This window comes from Globicephala melas, chromosome 9 (genome assembly GCF_963455315.2).
Source record: "Globicephala melas chromosome 9, mGloMel1.2, whole genome shotgun sequence".
Taxonomy (NCBI): Eukaryota; Metazoa; Chordata; class Mammalia; order Artiodactyla; family Delphinidae; genus Globicephala; species Globicephala melas.
This window is the reverse complement of record NC_083322.1, coordinates 3,025,083-3,043,601: the sequence shown is the minus strand read 5'-3', so window position 1 is coordinate 3,043,601 and position 18,519 is coordinate 3,025,083. Positions and strand designations below refer to the sequence as shown.

Here is an 18,519-nt window from a genome sequence, read left to right as displayed (position 1 = left end):
TAACAGGGAATGTGGCACAGTTGTGATGTGGCTCTCAGAAAGAAAGCCACACACAATTCAGATCCTATAAGTGGAGACAGCTACCCTCGGTGGTTAGAGAAAAGCGGGCTGGGTGCTCAGTATCAGCAGGGAAACAATGACCTGAACTGTAAGACACAGGACATGGGAATGGTCTTAGGGGATCCTTCTTCAGCGGAATTTAACTTTGCTGCCTTGACACATGGTGGCCAAGTGTATGCTTGGGAAGTCATCCTGCATGAGCTGTTAATCCATTCAGCAAACATTTTGTTCAGGGCACTGATCCCCAGATTCAGAACAGGCTCTGGGATGACTCAGATCCCCAGCCCAAGGATTCCTCTGTGTGTGTGTGTGTGTGTGTGTGTGTGTGTGTGTGTGTGTGTGTGTGTGCGCGCGCGCGCGCGCGTGCGTGCACGCAGGAGCGATTATGTTTTTTGAAAGTACAATTCAGCATGACAGTTGCTACCATTGGTACTTACGACACTTTTTGAGGCACAAATTAGAAAGAACACAGGAGAAAAGTCTGCAGCAGCACGGTGACGATCTCATTCCTAAATAAGAGAAGAACGAGCAACAACGCAATTTAAGTGGACGGTGCACGGGAAAGGGGAGTTTGCAGTCACACACACACGAAGTGCAGATGTCACACACGGAAAGTTGTCCAGCTCCACTCAAAAGGTAACTTAAAGCAGTACCAAGGTACAATACTTGCAGATTAGAGCGGTGAAAAAGACAGCACATTTTTTTAAGTTATACCATAGACCCACACCCACCCTCAATTAGAGGGCGAGGAGACAGTGTTCACTGGAGTCCAGGGTCTCTGCCTGGGGCGCTAATGTCCTTGTCCCCTGTCTGCCCTCTGGAACCACCCTCCCCTCGTGCGTGACCTGCACCCCCCCACCCCGGAGAGGTTTTCCGGCTCCATTGGCAAAGGCACCAGAGCGGACATGAGCTATGGCCCAGGGTGTTTCAGGAGCTGCTGCGTTTCTGCAGCTCCCTTCTCATTTCCTTTGGCCACGAGCGCAGTACGTTCTAGATGAAGGCTACCCTTTCAGCCCAGATCCTGGAGGAGGACCAGCACGGCCACAGCTGACCATCTACCAGGATGTAACATTAGCAAGGAATAAACTTTCATTGTTTTAAAGCACTGAGACTTGGGGGTTTTGTGTTTGAAACCACAAGCTTATTTAGTGAAAACCAGCTATAAAACCTTTTTAACACAGCCATTGCAATGCCAGTAACTAGCTTAACCAACACAGTCTTCCCTGTGTGTGAAGATGTGTGTTAGAGGGACTTCTGCAACAGTGTTTATGGCAATGAAAAAACAAAAGGAAGCCACCTAAATATCCATCAGTAGGGAGTGGACCAAAGAAATACGGTATATCCACGTAATGGAATACTATACATCTGCTAAAAACGAAGGTTTGCAGGTTGTGAAAATTATCCACATCATTGTATATCACAGTATTTACCGTTCTGCAGCTTGTTGTTTTCATGCAACGTGGTATTTTTCATACTTGCCCGTGTTGATGGGTGTCTGTCTACTCATTTCACGTGCTCTGCGATCTTCCACTGGGTGAACAGACAGACTGCATTTAAGTCATCCCCTCCCCTGCCCATGGCTAGCTCGGCACTTGGGGCTCAGACATAGCTGCTGTTGAGAACGATCTACTGCATGCTTGCCTCCTTGTGTCCGTGTGCAGGGCTCGCTCTGAGATGTGGTCCAGGGATGGGACTGTCTGGTGGTGTCAGGGATCTTCAGGTTTCACAGCCGTTGCTCAGTTGTTCTCCACAGTGGCTGTGTTTATTCATCCTGTGGGCATTTGGCTTCATTCTCTTGCTATTGTCAGACTGGATATTAAGACAATATAAAAGATGTTACACTGAGGTATGCTATTTTATACTGTGTGTGGCATATATGTTATTGTGAACACATACCATGTGGCAAAAATATCTTTTAAATATGCAGAGAAATAATAAATACTAACTCCAAGATAACAGTTACCTCTGGAAAGGGAGCAGACTGAGATTAGGGCAGGGCACACAGGTGACCTCAAAAATCTGTGTATTATGTTTTATTTTTCAAAAGTGAGGCAATATGGTATAACCTTAAGGTCTGATAAAACTGCATATTTACATGAAAGGTTTTTTATATTTTTTATTTGTATGTTTAAAATAATTGCTTATGTGTAAATTTGACCACTTATATGCAGAGAAACATTTGAGGACATTTTAGAAACGTTTAGGTTACTTCTGGAAAGTGGGGTGAGAAGGGTCTTTTACTTGTCACTTTCATTCCTTTTTGTAGTTTTTGAATTTTTTTAGAAACATATATCAAGTTTATGGATTTAAAAATAAGAAGGGACTAATCCAGGCTCAGCAACTTTCTTATTGTATGGCTGAGACAAAAAACACAAAGCTCTTGAAACCTGTGTTTTCTCATCTGTAAAATATGGTTAGAAGCACCTGCTTTGTAGAGCTGGTGTATTACAAATTATTCATATACACACCTAGCAGAGTGCCTTTTACATAGTAGGCACTAAATAAATAATAATTGTTTACATTATTAATAAGAATGGAGGATGTGCTCTGTTTGCAAATTTACTCACCCTGAAATGTGCAGAGAAAAGAGATGCAGGTCCTTTATTTCTTAGTAACTGATCTGTTCTTTCACATGAGTGCCCCATGGGGAAATGGATCTTTGAGCCAGAAAACTTAATTTGGCTCAATAATTTAAACCCACAGCCAGTGCTTAGATCCCCTTCAGTGAGTGCTGTCCCTTTAGGTTAAACGCACAGAGTCTCCCATCACTGCTCACCCTCCCCGTCCCTGGGTCAAGGGTGCCAGGTTTAGCAAATAAAAAGACAGGACACCCAGTAACACAAAATTTCAGGTAAACAACAAATGGATTTTTAGTAGTAAGTCCCAATACTGCATGGGACATATTTATACTGAAGAATATATATTGTCTATCTGAAATTCAAATATAACTGGCTAAGCTGCATTCTGTTGGGGCAATCCTATCTATGGGTGAATGGGGGAGGGCCACATGGTCGGGGAGACGAGGCCTCGGACCTCCCGGACTTCGGATGTGCACTGCATAGTGTCTGGGCCTAGTCCCAGGTAGTGGACAGGCTTCAGGTCCACGGCTGCTGTGACCGCAGTCTGTCTCTCAGCTCAGCCAGGCCGGGGGGTGCTCCCGGGCCGGACCAGCCCATCTTGCCTTTCCATGGTACCTCGGACTGCACTGCTTTTCTGCCACATTCTCTCGGGACACAGGACTAGGATGTCCCCTCAGCAGCCCCTGTGGGGTGGGCTCTGAGCCTCACTGTGGTGAGATCCATGGCCAGTACCCTGGCTCTCAACTCAGCCGCTTGTCACGTGGCCCCTTGGAAGCAGGCAGGAAGTTTTGATGATGATTCCCGGGAAGCTGCCCAAATAGTGCGAATCCCCAGCTTAGGTGCAGCCACCCCTGGGAGTTGGTAGCGTCCCAGAGACCCCAGCCTGAGGCAGAGGAAAAGCAGCCCCAGGGCCTACAGCTCCCAGAACACGTCCATCTTTCTCTGCACACCTGCCCTCCGCCAGCCTTCACTTCCTGTCTGTCTCCTTCCTCCCAAGTGCACCAGGGCCAAAGGGGCAGCCTCCCCTGCTCCGTCCTGTGTGTTCTGTGATCATTCATTCGGCATTCGCTCCACGAATATGTAATCGAGCCCCAACTACGTTCCAAACGGTATTCTAGATGCTGGAAATAATGGCAGTAAAGACAGACTTCCAGAATTTGTTCACATAAATTCTAGAGCTTGCATTCTAGGGCAGTTGAAAGGGCCAATGAACAAATACTGAAAATGCATACCAGAGGGTCCTGCCGTTAGGTATGGGCGGCGCCCTGTGAAGACCAGGCAGCAGGGGCAGGTGGAAGCTGGGCCGATGGTCGTGGAGGGGTCTCTTCCAGTAAGTGGTGGGAGGAGGCGTCTGAGCAGACACTTAATGAAGACAAAGACAAGCTGCGCCGGTGTTTGGGGACGGAGACTTCAGGCAGAGAGAACAGTAGATCTGGTGGGAACAAGCTTGGTGTCCGTCACATCCCACGGGAAGGCTCGCCCCGACCGAACAGGAGGAGTGCAGAGAAGCGGCAGAGATGAAGTTAGAAAAACCCACGCCTGCCTCTTAATACACCTTCAGAATAGCTGAAAAGTAATTTACAAAGCCTTTTTCTCTTTCTGGACCCTCCTTTTGCTAAAAAGAATAACGAAGTCGACCTACAGACTTGACCCACAGCTGGCCAGGCCCCCTTCTCACCCCAGGGCTGCAGCTTCAGGACAGCCTTGGAGCTGGAAGCTGAGAGCTACGTCATCAGGGAAAACTGAAACGCAGGTGAACATTTGCAAAATTAGGCCGTTACACTAGTGAGTTTTTACCAAGCGTTACAGGAGACCAGTGGAGGTGATGGCTTCCTCTGGGAGGGGCCAGCAAGGCAGCTTGGAAAGGTGACATAGGACTGAGTCTGCAGTGATTGACCAGAACTCCAGGAAGACAACGTGGAATTGGGTCTGGACAGTCAGAATGAGGTTATAAGGGTATAGGTGTTTTATGTCCTTATAATAATCTAAAACACACACACTTTCCATTGAGTTCATTGTAATTGACGCGGACACAAAGCTAGGAAGACGTGCCTGTAACACCCAGGGCCCGGCCTCTGCCATCGTCCATGGCTGCTGACTCTTCCGCGGAGCTAGGCGCCCCAGAGCCCCCGGTGAGCACCTTGTAACAAAGGCTTGGTTCTCTTTTGTTCTCCACGAAACTCACGACCCCCTTTTTGTTTCTCTGCCCACTGCAGGTCCTGGGGTCCCCACAGTGACCGTGCACAACACGACAGATAAGAAAAGTAAGTGCTTTTGGTCTTTCCTTAACTCTTCCTGCGGCTCGGGAGGAAAGAAGCAGAAAAGCTTTATGAGATAATCTGCGCAGAGTTTCTTTTTGGAGGCCAAGATGGCTCACGTCCTAGCACTTCAGAATGAAGCCCGCGGTCGCCAACACTGATTCGATGGGATGGAAGTGTAGGTGCAGGCCTCCCAGCCAGAAGGTCCCGCAGCTCCACCAGTGCCGAGGCCTGGAGGCCACCGCAGGGCGTGCCGGCCTGCGACACTCTGGGCAAAGCCCCAGCCGCACGGATATGCGCGTCCAGCCCTGGGATCTGGAGCCGGGCCTGCCCAAGTCCTCCCCCTTCTGAGAATCTCCCCGCAGGGCCGAGGAGCCACCTGTCTCCGTGGCTCTGGGGGCATTTTCATGGCACACGGGGCACCTCACGTCCTTGCCACTGCAGGGACAGAACTTTCCAGAGAGTCTCGAGGACCCCACACATGTTGGGGGTGACGTGCACATGTATATTTATACGAAAAATTGGAGCTGATGTGTGCAGTCCCAGGCAGACCGTCGGGAAAGCTGAGAAGTAGGGAACTTGACCCTTCTCGGCCTTCCTCTGCCCTAATCCACGGGGAATCCTAGGCCTTTACAGTCCCACCTCTCCTTCCCACGGTTGCCACCACCCAGGTGCCACCTTCGCTGCAGGACCCTGCTCAGCATTCTACCTTCATGCACGGAGTCAAAGCTCGTAGCAGTTTCTGTAATTCCCTCGGGAAGCCACTCTGGCTCCTATCTCGATGGCAGGGTTACAGGCCCCAAGGAGAGCTGGTTAGGGGGAAAGTTCTGAAAAGGAGATCTCCAGCAGCGTATTAATCACTGGGTAAAAATGGTTAAAGTTTTCAAACGTCGATAAAATAGATTTATTTAGAGACAGTGTTTAGAAAAAAATCCAAAATGATAATATTCTTAAAACTATCAAATAGGGCTTCCCTGGTGGCGCAGTGGTTGAGAGTCCGCCTGCTGATGCAGGGGACACGGGTTCGTACCCTGGTCCGGGAAGATCCCACATGCCGCGGAGCGACTGGGCCCGTGAGCCATGGCCGCTGAGCCTGTGCGTCCGGAGCCTGTGCTCCGCAACGGGAGAGGCCACAACAGTGAGAGGCCCGCGTACCACACACACACAAAAAAAACTATCAAATAATTATCAGGAATTCAGAATTAAAGATAAGTAATAATATAATCACAAGTACATAATTAAATCATTTAAATGTAAAGAAAAAAAAGCCAAAGAATGGATGTCAGAATGGATACAAAGCCCACTCAAAACACTTGCACGGCATCAGAGGGAGGCAAGCTGAGCGGGAGCTGCTTCTCCTCCTCAGAGGAGGGGTGAGTCTACAGGGGGAAGAGATGTGCCTGGCCCCAGCCACTTCTCCAGCGTGGTCTACAGTGGGGGACCATTCTAGGAGGTTGAGAGATTCGGGGGTCTGGCCATAGTCAAGTGATTGCACTACAGTGACTACATGACAGTGACTTCACGACAGTAACTACAGTACAGTGACTACAGTACAGTGACTGCAGTACAGTGACTACAGTACAGTGACTACAGTGCAGTGACTGCAATACAGTGACTACAGTACAGTGACTGCACCACAGTGACTACAGTACAGTGACTACAGTACAGTGACTGCACCACGGTGACTACAGTACAGTGACTGCAGTACAGTCACTACAGTACAGTGACTACAGTACAGTCACTACAGTACAGTGACTGCAAGACTGACTACAGTACAGTGATTGCACCACAGTGACTACAGTATAGTGACTGCACCACAGTGACTACAGTACAGTGACTGCACGACAGTGACTACAGTACAGTGACTGCACGACAGTGACTGCAAGACAGTACAATACGGTGACAGCGTGACAGTGACTACAGTACAGTCACTGCAGTACAGTGACTACAGTACAGTGACTGCACCACAGTGACTAAGGTACAGTGACTGTACGACAGTGACTTCAGTACAGTGACTGCAGTGCAGTGACTATAGTACAATGACTGCACCACAGTGACTACAGTACAGTGACTGCAGTGCAGTGACTGCAATACAGTGACTACAGTCCAGTGACTACAGTCCAGTGACTACAGTACAGTGACTGCAGTACAGTGACTGCAATACAATGACTACAGTACAGTGACTGCACGACAGTGACTACAGTACAGTGACTGCACCACAGTGACTACAGTACAGTGACTGCAGTGCAGTGACTATAGTACAGTGACTGCAGTACAGTGACTGCATGACAGTGACTACAGTCCAGTGACTGCAGTCCAGTGACTACAGTACAGTGACTGCAGTATAATGACTGCAGTCCAGTGACTACAGTCCAGTGACTGCACCACAGTGACTGCAGTACAGTGACTACAGTCCAGTGACTGCACCACAGTGACTACAGTCCAGTGACTGCAGTACAGTGACTACAGTCCAGTGACTGCACCACAGTGACTGCAGTACAGTGACTACAGTCCAGTGACTGCACCACAGTGACTACAGTCCAGTGACTACAGTCCAGTGACTGCAGTCCAGTGACTGCAGTACAGTGACTACAGTGACTGCAGTCCAGTGACTACAGTACACTGACTGCACCACAATGACTACAGTACAGTGATTGCAGTGCAGTGACTGCACCACAGTGGCTACAGTATAGTGACTGCATGACAGTGACTACAGTACAGTGACTACAGTACAGTGACTGCCCCACAGTGATATGAGAGGTCGCTACTGGGGAAGCTAAGGTTAGGGAGCACAGAACTCAATGCACTATTTTTGAAACTTCCTGCGAATCCATAATTTAAAAAGTAGATGTAACTCTGCTTAAGAAAGCCATTCAGTTAAATACTTTTACTGCTTTGGAGGGTCCTATTATTTTTCTATCCAAGTCAATGGGTTAATACCTACCTTTTCAGAATGGATTTTGCTTTTAGTCATGTTCAGGCCTGGATGTGATGACACCATTAGGGGTCCTGACGGTCAGGACCGTGAAAAGCTCCCAACGCCCCCTCCTCCCTCCCCCCGCCGCCTTGCCGTTCCCGTGGTGCTGGGTAGTCACCATCACTTTCCCGAGGCTCGGGTGTGAGCGAAAATGAAGCAGATTTGTATCTTAGATATACGGAATAGCATCGACACAACATTTTATTTATTCTATTTATAAAATAATGTATGGGGGGTGCAGTGCCTCTAAAAGAGAGTTCTGAGGTATTTTACTGATTCTACTCGGGAAGCCAAACGACCAGTTATTTTCATGTTTGGTTGGTTAGCTGCATTAACCAGTCATCCCAACCACCATGGACAGACTGGAGGTTGTAGGTCGTCGTCCATATTCTGTTGTGGCGCTCCTGACACAGCAGGTATTTTTAAGCATTTTACTGTTGCAGTTGAGCTGTCACTCTTGTGGCTGATTCCCAGAGGCAAAGAGAGAGGGCCCAGGGAATAAGAAAGAAAAAGCACTTTGCACACGGGGTGAGGTTGGCCCTGCAGTCGGTGTCCCATTCGTCTCTGAAATTTAACAGAAAACCTGGAGGTGACACCGTCGTGCTTCATCTCAGCCACGTGCTGCTTGATGGGACACTGGACAGCATTTACGTCCCGTGCTGATGTGTGGAATCTTTTCTGTCACCTTTGTTGTATAAGCCTGTGCATGTGGTTACATTTGAGCTCGGTTTTCCTGCAGCCTAATGCAAACTCAGGAGATGTTTCACTCTGACTTTCCCTGTTTCTGCGTTTATAGTTCTCGATATAGCTCAGAATTGGTCAGACTTTTGACTTAAGCCACAAAATTAAGTTGGAAAAGGCATGATCTCAATGTGGCTGCTGCTGTGGTGCCCACCACCCAAGAGAATAGGGGTGTTTCGTTCAGTGTCTGATGTGTGTTCTGAGATGGCAGTTTGAGGGGCTCCAGAAAGACCCCCTGGAGTACCTACTTCTCCCCGCCCAGCAGGTGCCTGAAATACTCCTGTTGTGTATTCATTCCTGTGGGTGTGGACATCACACCTGCACAAAGGCTTCTTTTAAAATATAAAAATTTCTTAGATCGGGCTTCCCTGGTGGCGTAGTGGTTGGGAGTCCGCCTGCCGATGCGGGGGACGCAGGTTCGTGCCCCGGTCTGGGAGGATCCCACATGCCGCGGAGCGGCTGGGTCCGTGAGCCGTGGCCACTGGGCCTGCGTGTCCGGAGCCTGTGCTCCGCAGCGGGAAGGGCCGCGGCGGTGGGAGGCCCGCGTACCACAAGAAGAAAACAAAATCTCTTAGATCATTTGGGATCACATTTGGCTACGTGTAACAGAAAACTCAAGATAGCAGTTGCTGAAACTGGATGGAAGACGTGTTGCTTTGTGATGCACAGTGGCATCGTGTCTGCATCCGGGGCTGGAAGACAGGAGGGCGGGTGAAGCACAGGGTAGTTCCTGTAACTGAGCGCCTCAGGCTGTCTCCCCACAGGGGCTGCCGACACTCTGCTTCCATCTAGAGGTCACAGCTTGGCCGCGTGTCCACCAGGCTGCCAAGGATGCTGGGAAATGTCTTTTATCTGGGCTCCCCGCACCTCAGATAAAGTCAGGATTTTGCTACTGAATGGTCAGAGCTGCTGTAACAGCCACCACCGAAATCTCAGCAGCTTCGTGTATGACTTTCCTAGGGCCACCATCACACGGTAGCACACGCTGGGGGCTTGAACAACAGAAATTTATTGCGTCGCCTTTCTGGAGGCTGCAAGTCCACGATCAAGGTGTCGGCAGGGTTGGTACCTTCTGAGGCTGAGGGAGACGCTGTCCAGGCCTCTCTCCCCGCTTCTGCTGGCTGCTCTCGGTCTTTGCCATCCCGTGGCTTTTGGAAACGTCGCCCCAGGCTCTTCATCTTCTCCCTGTGTGCATGTCTGTGTCCAAATCTGCCCTTTCTATAAAAGGACACCAGTGGGCTTCCCTGATGGCGCAGTGGTTGAGAATCTGCCTGCTAATGCAGGGGACACAGGTTCGAGCCCTGGTCTGGGAGGATCCCACATGCCGTGGAGCAATTAGGCCCGTGAGCCACAACTACTGAGCCTGCGCGTCTGGAGCCTGTGCTCCGCAACGAGAGGCCGCGATAGTGAGAGGTCCGCACACTGTGATGAAGAGTGGCCCCCGCTTGCCACAACTAGAGAAAGCCCTCGCACAGAAACGAAGACCCAACACAGCAAAAATTAATTAATTAATTAATTAATTAACTCCTACCCCCAACATCTTAAAAAAAAAAAAAAAGGACGCCAGTCGTATTGGATCAGGGCCCGCCCTATTGACTTCAATTTTGCTTGATTTCTCTGCAAAGACCCTGTTTCCAAATGAGGTCGCCCTCACCAGTCCTGAGGGTGAGGACTTCAGCATCTTTTGTGGGGGTGCAATTCCACCCAACCTCAGCAGAACGAGGGTTTCTGTTTCGCGCACACAAAATACAGGTTGCTCTCCTGGTAGGAACCCAGGGCTGCAGGCTCCTTCTGGGGTGTGGCCCCAGCGTCTTCAAGGCTCTGCTTCTGGCCCTGGGGACAGGAAGAGCAAAAATGGGAAGGTTCTGTGATTTTTGTGTTGAGGCCTAGCGGTGGTGTGCGTCCTTTCCAGGCAGAACTCCTGCACGTGGGCCCACCTAGAAAAAGAGAAGCTGTGTGTCTGGGAAGGGGGAGAAACTGATGAGTTAGCAGTCAGTATCACAGGACGTAAAAAGGAGAGGGAATCTAGGAGGCCTGTCCCTGAAAGGAGTGACCTAGTGGGTAAGTATGGGCCATTCTTGGGTAGATTACTTTGGTCTGACCATGAAGGCCCTTTCCAGACAGGTGTGGTCAATGCCGGGGAGGCTCATAGAAGGGGGGTGACCCCACCAAGGAAGGTTCTCTGACTGTGGCTGTGAGCACCAGGGCCCAGCATGGAACCATAAGGACAGGGGGACCAAACGGCTGGGAGCGGGGCTGGTTGTAGAGGTGTTAAGACCTGACCCTACACTGGGAAAGCTTAGCATTGCTTAGGACATAAAAGACATAAAGATGAAGGACAGAAAATGTAATAATAAACACAAACATCTAGGAGAAACCATAAAGACTTACATGTTCATTAGTGCCTGGTTTGAGCAGTGGTTTGAGTTCTGGGTCTTCCTCAAACCCAGAGACAAGGTCCCGGAAGACCTGAAAAAAGAGCCCAGCTTTGATCTAAGGCTTCAGAGAAAATGGGTCACAGGGGCTTTCAAATTTGGTAGGGATTTGAGATTTAGGTTATTTCTGTGATTTTGTAAATTGTCTTCATTTTCCCCACACTCCTGTGGGAAGCAGAACTGGTTTCCGGAGACATCTCAGTGGAAAGTTGGCAGGTGATGCCGGAGAATAGGTTTCCTGTTGCCCTTCATGGCACCAGCCCCAAACGCAGAAACGCAGGGACGAAGGGTCGGCCGCTCGCGGGAGACCACACCGCTGCCTCCCTCCCCAGCAGGGTCTCCCCGGCCCCCTCCCCAGTTTCACCTAAGCCTGGCCCTCCGTCTGCGTTTGACTCTGACCTGTTCTCTTCGGGGGCCGCGTCCCCAGACTTGTGCTCCACAGCTCCTTCATCCCATATCTGTCTTCAGCTGCAGCCCACCGCCTGCTGCCCCGACCCTGCCAGGTAGGCTCCTGACTCCCCCCCAGGCACACCTGGCAGGTGCATTCAGACAGCTTTGATGCGCTAGCAAGTGTCTGGTAATTGAGTGTTTCCCAGACTTGAATAATAAGCAGACCCTATGTAAAGGGGAGAAAGTAAGACTTCTGATACTATGTCTGCAGACCCCAATTTAAGAACTCGGCTTAAACTAACGTCTTATTTCCTAAGAAATGCATTTCAATCCTAAACAGGTGCGGCAAAAGAGAGGTTTTATATTTTTAATCAGCAAAAGAATTGAACTTTTGCTTATCATTCAAATGACCCAAAGCAATTAATTCTCAGGTAACAAGTGGTCTTCTGTCGGAATGGTGGGCAGACACATGACAAGGGATGGTTTACTTGTTGACGATACCGGGAGCTGTGAGATGCTGCACACCCCGTTGCTCGTGGCAGAATAGAAGGGAAACCTGTTCTGTGCTGGGAGTCAGAGACTTCAGAGTGAAGACAGTGTTGACGGCGAGTCCAGCCTCTTTCTTTTAAAGACTGGAGCTCAGAGACCGCGAGAGATGCAGTGTCCGCTCCACTCCTCACGGCTCTCGGGGTGCGTCCTGTACTTACTCCCTGTTGACTGTGTTCTGCAAAGACTGTGCACGTTGGTCCTACCTGGTTGTCGGAGCTCAGCTGAGCATCCCTCCTGGCTGCCCCCGTCTGGGAATAACCCGTAATCACCACCCCTGTGCATGTAGTAGATGCCAGACCCAAGGCCTGGATCTCACCTGTCACCCCACGTCCAAGGGCTCCATCCCCACGGTTCCCATCGGATGGTGCGTGACAGAGCGCGTTTACCCACGTCCCCTTGCTCCCTCCCTCTCCTGACCCCGTGAGGAAGACCTCACAGGCAGCATAGGCTCTGCTCCCCTGAAAAGACAGCCCCGGTTCAAGCTGCAAGAATACTGACAGCTAAGACTGTTTCTTCTGGAATTCTTACTGTTCAAGAGCAAATACTCTCAATAAGAGGAGAAAGTGAGAAGAAATTTTTAAAAAGAGAGATAGGGGAAGGAAGGGAGGGAGGAAAGGAGAACAGCAAAACGTCACAAAGTTAACCTACGAGTGGGCTCAGGTTTTTAAAAAGACTTTTCAAATGTTTAGTTTCTTCCGTTCCCTCTGTCCGCCCATGAGTGGCATATGCCCACCAGGTGCCAGTCGCAGGGGTGGGACAGGAAGGCCGTGTGACTCGCACATGGTGACTAGGGCAGGACCCCGTGCCTCGGCCCCCGCCCTGCGCCGTTCCCTGTGCTGTGCCGGAAGCTGACACCACAGGAGAGGCCTGGGGCCGCCTGGAAAATAAGAATTGAAGGCTGCAGGCCCCGACAGCGTGTCAAACCCAGAGTCCAGCCCGCGGGCCTTGGCGGCGGGGAGGCAGCCGGGGATTCTTCTGTGTGTTTAACTTCTGGTGTGTCTGGCGTCGGCTCCGGAGCCTCCCTGCCATCTCATCTCCAGCTGCGCCACCACAGAACACAGTGCCCTCAGGTTTTGGTTTGTCTGTGGAACTGGGTGGGCCCCTCTCGGGTGAGGGGTGGAGCCGGTGCCCCCAGACCCTGGGCCTGTCCGAGCCTTGGGGCTCCTCTGCTGGGCTCGGATCCACGTGCGTCACGTGCAGGACCACACGGCTCACTGAGCAGCCCTCGGGCCTCAGGTGCGTTTCACATGGGCTGTGCTCTTCGGGGCTGAAAAGGCCGTGGAAACGCTCCAGGAGCATCACAGAGGCAAGCGGTGGGCTCTCCATCCCCCCGGCTGGCCCTGCCTGCAAGAGCCATCCTGTGAGTCTCGGGCTCCGAGAGGGCACGCCCTGTGCCTGTGCTGCCCGAGGCTGCGTCGTGAGCATCTCCTGGAAACAGGACCTGGAGAAAGGCTGGAGGCCTCAGGAGTGGTGGTGACAGCGACCGCGACCTCAGGCAGGTTACAGAGCTGGCTTGGGGCCAGCGCTGCTGCGGACACTCTGTGTGTTTCCACTCGTCCCACCCCACCACAGCCCGTGAGGCAGGAGCTCTCACTACCCCCGTTATTCATGAGGAAAACCGAGGGCGAGGAGTGCACCTGAAGTGGCCTCAGCTGGAAAGCGCTGGGGCACAGCCCGTCCCTCCCCTCGGAGCACCGAGCAGCTCAGCCTGCGGCCAGCGCGGCCGGGGGCTACTCAGGCCTAGTGGCTCCATCCTGCGCCTGCCCTGAGCCGGACCAAGGATCCTTTGCTCTGGGATGAACCCCGCTCAGCCCCGGTGTGCAGCCTCGGGGAGGATTCTGGGGTCGGCAGGACCGAGCCCTTGAACTGCACCCCGAATGCTTAATCCCCGTCAGCACCGCATCCACCCCTTTTATTTAACATAACCAAGTAACCGCCTAATACCGAGGACCAGCCTGCCTGAGGCTTCCCGGACAGTACTGAGCGCGAGCTTCACAGCAAGTTACCTGAGATCACATGGCCACGACCAGGCCAGACCTCAGTTCATGTGACCCTAAGCACAGCGTCCCACACCCGGGCCCCAGGAGCCCAAGGCCTTTGCTTTGCTGTCACCTGAGAGATGTGCTCACAACCGCAGCATCCCTGATCACTGCTCCAGAGGCAACCCCGGTTGAATCTGACGCAGCGCTGAGTCCCTGATGGTGTTTGGGCCCGGCAAGCAGAGTACAGAGCTACCTCAAGTCGGGAGGGCAGGTCCCACCGGCGTGCAGATCGGAGGCAGGACGTGAGGCCACCTGCCCGCAGCCCAGTGGCCCACAGGTGATCGGGCTCTTGGGGAGGTGGCCTTTGGGCAAACTGTGGAAAGCCTGGACGTCCAGCTGTGTATGGCCCACGTGGTGGGACAGTGACAGGCAAACAGAAGCCGGGGGAACGCAGCTCGGCAGGCGGCAGACGGGCCCCGAAGGTCCGGTCAGGGTCGGACGGCAGCGATCGTTCCCTGGATCCCAGCCCTGCTCTGAAATTCGAAATTACTGTTTCGGAAGTCTTTGTCTTTCCTCCTCCTCTGCTCCCGACCCCAGAGCCACCCGGGGAATATTGGACTTCTTTCCCTTTAGAAAATCTTATCTGCAGACAGAGCCTGCGGTGTCACAGATGTGACTCTGAATTATTTAGAAGCTGTTTCCTTAAGAACGTAATTATGGTCGGGACCAGAGCACACTCCTCAGGTGCTGGCGTAGGAAAACCGGCACAGTCGCTGCATTAATAGTTGCTGGCTTCAGTGTGAGTGTGAGGGGGGTGTGAGCTCAGCGTGCGGACACAATTCAGGTGCAGAGGCCTGAGAGCACCACACGCCTCCCTGCCCGGCACAGCCCGCGGGATAGAGTGCCGCAGGCGGTTTCAGCGTGGTCTGTGTCCCGGCAGCGCCCGCAGTGTCGTGGCAGCTGCTCACAGACCCCAAGTTACCGGGGCGCCCGGTGTACCTCCTTCACCAGAACTCCTAGACAGGGCCTCTCCTTCCCACTCCCTTCGGTCGGGTTTTTACACAGAAGCAAAACCAACTCGCACGGCCGGCTGGCATCATAGGCGTTCTTCTTTGAGATTGTCCCAGACACAGGCTGTTTGGTGTCTGTCCCCTTTCTCACTCGGTTCTCTCTGCCTGGGAGACCCCCCTGCCATCTTCCTCCAAGGGCCCACCCAGGGGATGTCACCTGTGCTGTCAGGCACGTGACAAGCAGGTAGGATGGGGGGATGCCAGGAGGTGCCAGCCAGTGTGTGCCCGTCTCGGTCAAGGCCTCCGCTGTGTCTGGCAAGTCCTCCGGGTCCGCAGCTCCCCCCCCACCACACACACACTGGCAGCTCTTCTGGAGGGACAGGTGACGATCGGGTTTACAGACGGCTCGCTCTAGGCCAAAACACGGCAGGTTTGGGGGCGAGCTGGTGTTTGGCTGACAGAGTGCGGAGCGAGCAAAGCACATGGCGCCTTCTGCCCCTCAGGGCACCTGCCTCGGCGTCCCTGGGACGCTGGAGGGCCGGCAGGTCCACGGCTCTGTGCCCTTTCCTGAGTTGGGATGTAGTTGATGGGGTGGGAGCCACGCACGGCCCCTCTCACCAAGCCCACCCGCCTGCCGGCACGGTGCCCACACCACGAATGCACTTACATCACCCTGCTTCCAGGTTGCTTAGAATCTGGCTGGAGAGAAAGAGAGACACGGCAAAGAGAACAATTACCACCCAAACTGTGTGGCTTAACAACTGGACGTTGGGAGCTGGAGAACACAGTCTCCAGGTGAGATGGGGGTCTGGAGGGCGTCCGTGCCAGCCTCAGGCCGGGGTCCAGTCTGAGCCGTGCAGCCCCGGGGTGGGCAGGCCGCGTCTGCGATGCTGCAGCCACTGAGCAGGGAGGACGGGGCCCTGATGCTGCCGGGACAGGTGCACAAGAGGAAGCTGTCCGAAACACGCCGGGAAGGGCCCGGAAAAACCCGGCGGGCGGCCAGACTCAAGTAATCTGCAATCTGCATGCAGTCCCCGCCCTCCCGCTCCCCTCAGAAACACGAGAGGGGGGCGGGCGGCTCTTCTCTCCTCTGGCTCGGCTGCTCATTGGCTTCCAGTTGATTCTGGTCATTCGTGTCCCCAAGTCCGGCCAAGTGGCAATTCCTCCAAGGCCCAGAGCCAGCAGAGTCTCAGAACGGCCGCGGTCACCACCGCTCGGCGTCTGCCCGCTGGGGCACAGCCGGGGAGCAGCCGTCATCAGCTGCCCTGGTTCTTGCAGGCTCCACGTGCCCAGATCTGATAATAGCTGATTCCACCAAACGTGAGAGGGGCTCACATCTGATTGAGGAGTGGCCGTTTGCATGCTTCAGACTGCAGGTCCCCACGGCCCCGGTGTCAAAAGAAGAACCCTTCGGGAAGAGGCCGGTCTTTTCTTATTTCCTCTGCCGTGCTTCTGCCGTCTCTGAATGCAATTATGGGAACAAATAAAATGGCTTAACTCAGCTCCCCTGTGGGACAGCCAGCTCTCTGCTGATAAAACCAGTTGTGTGGGCAATCATTAAATGAGAAATCTAATATTTAACTAAATTTAATAGTCTGTTGCTTTGGCGCCTTTCTGTGAGGGATGGCATTTCAGTACAGAGGGACTAGCTAGTCCTGCAGAGGCCGTGTGTGGTTAGGATGACCGTGTGCGGTCAGGACGACCATGTGCGGTCAGGACGACCGTGTGCGGTTAGGTCAACCGTGTGTGGTTAGGACAACCGTGTGTGGTTAGGACAACCGTGTGTGGTCAGGTCAACCGTGTGCGGTCAGGACGACCGTGTGCGGTTAGAACGCCGTGTGCGGTTAGGACAACCGTGTGTGGTTAGGTCAACCGTGTGTGGTTAGGACAACCGTGTGCGGTTAGAACGCCGTGTGCGGTTAGGACGACCGTGTGCGGTTAGAACGCCATGTGCAGTTAGGACAACCATGTGCGGTTAGGACAACCGTGTGCGGTTAGGACGCCGTGTGCGGTTAGAACGCCGTGTGCGGTTAGGACAACCATGTGTGGTTAGGTCAGCCGTGTGTGGTTATGACAACCGTGTGCGGTTAGAACGCCGTGTGCGGTTAGAACGCCGTGTGCGGTTAGGACGACTGTGTGCGGTTAGGACGACTGTGTGCGGTTAGGACGCCGTGTGCGGTTAGGACGCCGTGTGCGGTTAGGACTACCGTGTGCGGTTAGGACGACCGTGTGCAGTTAGAACGCCGTGTGCGGTTAGAACGCCGTGGGCTCCCGCACGAAGCCGCGGCTCCCGGATCCAGGGACAGGGAGCACAGTGCTTCGCTGGCAAGTCTGTGTTCTCGTTAACTCCACGCAAGCCGAGCTTGTAGCCTGCAAAGCAGCACGTCAAGCCTGGGCCCGAAGCTTCTCCTTCAGGCTCATCTGGTGTCAGAAATATCAAATCCCGATGCAGACACGCGGAGAGAAGGTTATAACAGACCTTGAGAGGCTGCACCAGGTCTCTTCATTGTGAAGTTTGATCATCCAGGTCGGCCCCCGCTGGAGCCTTGTCCATCCCCCAGAACCAGAAGCTCGGTGCTGCTTCTCTGACAGCAAAGGACTCAGCCTTGCTCCTGACCCTGAAGACATTCTTCCTGGGCTCCTGACGACTCCCTCATCCTCACGAGTGTCCGTTTCTCTGGTCTGACCCACATTCGCACACCCCGAATCCCTCACCTGTCTCCACCGGGGCTTATCGCATAGGCAGGCAGAGAGGTCCAGGTCGCGGTCCAGAGGGCCGAGGCTTCCAGAAGACCCTGTAAGGTCTGTGCTCCAGCTCCTACGCTGAGCTTGGGTTTGGGTTGCCTCGATGCACTTCCTCAATTCCCAGAATTAACTAAATACTAACTTGAGTGTACCATTAGTCCTTCAAGCACTGTCGACTCTTCAATCAATTGAATAAAAATGTGCTTCGGTTTTGGGGGGTTTTTTGCTTTGTGCGGGAAGCAGTGGTTAATAGTCAGGCCTCAATCGCTTCGGCTCTTACCGCTAAGAGGTCTGAGCGCCAGGAACCTCTGAGAGCCTTCGGGCTTTCTGAAACACCGAGGAGGACCTCTCAGTCCTTTCCATGTGGGAAAAGGAAGAAAGACTTGGGTCGAAACCCAAACTCGGCTACTGTGAAGATGCATCATTTCCGGAATATGAATCAGATTTCCACAAACAGCTCTATGTATTCATGTTCCTGGAAACTAGTGTGTTTTGTCCCTGGGATGGGACTGAACACTGATGCCTTGGGTGGGATAGGGTCAACCAGGCAGATGACCATATCTCCTAGAGTTGGTGTTAAGTGCACCTGGAGAGGGGTACCTGAGGTGAAGGGTCAGGACTTCTCTTTGAGGAGGTGATGTTTGACTTGATGAAGGGGGAGGAGCCAGCAACATAGGACAGCAAGTGCAAAGGCCCTGAGGCAGCAAAGAACTTGAAGAATGCTATTCTTTTTCATTATCTTGTGGCGCTCCCTTCTAATCTTCCTGCCCTATAAGTGTGGCTAGAACATGAG

The 18,519-nt window shown here is 52.8% G+C and overlaps 1 protein-coding gene across 5 annotated transcripts in view; it reads left to right on the top strand.

Moving 5' to 3' along the window:
- Positions 1–18,519, top strand: part of DPP6 (dipeptidyl peptidase like 6) — a 1,029,560-nt gene that overhangs the window by 983,798 nt on the left and 27,243 nt on the right. For all 5 annotated transcript variants that reach the window (XM_060305069.2, XM_060305068.1, XM_060305071.1 and 2 more), the window contains exon 17: positions 4,856–4,903. In XM_060305069.2, the coding sequence (XP_060161052.1) occupies positions 4,856–4,903 (48 nt within the window). The remainder of the gene's footprint in view (positions 1–4,855; positions 4,904–18,519) is intronic.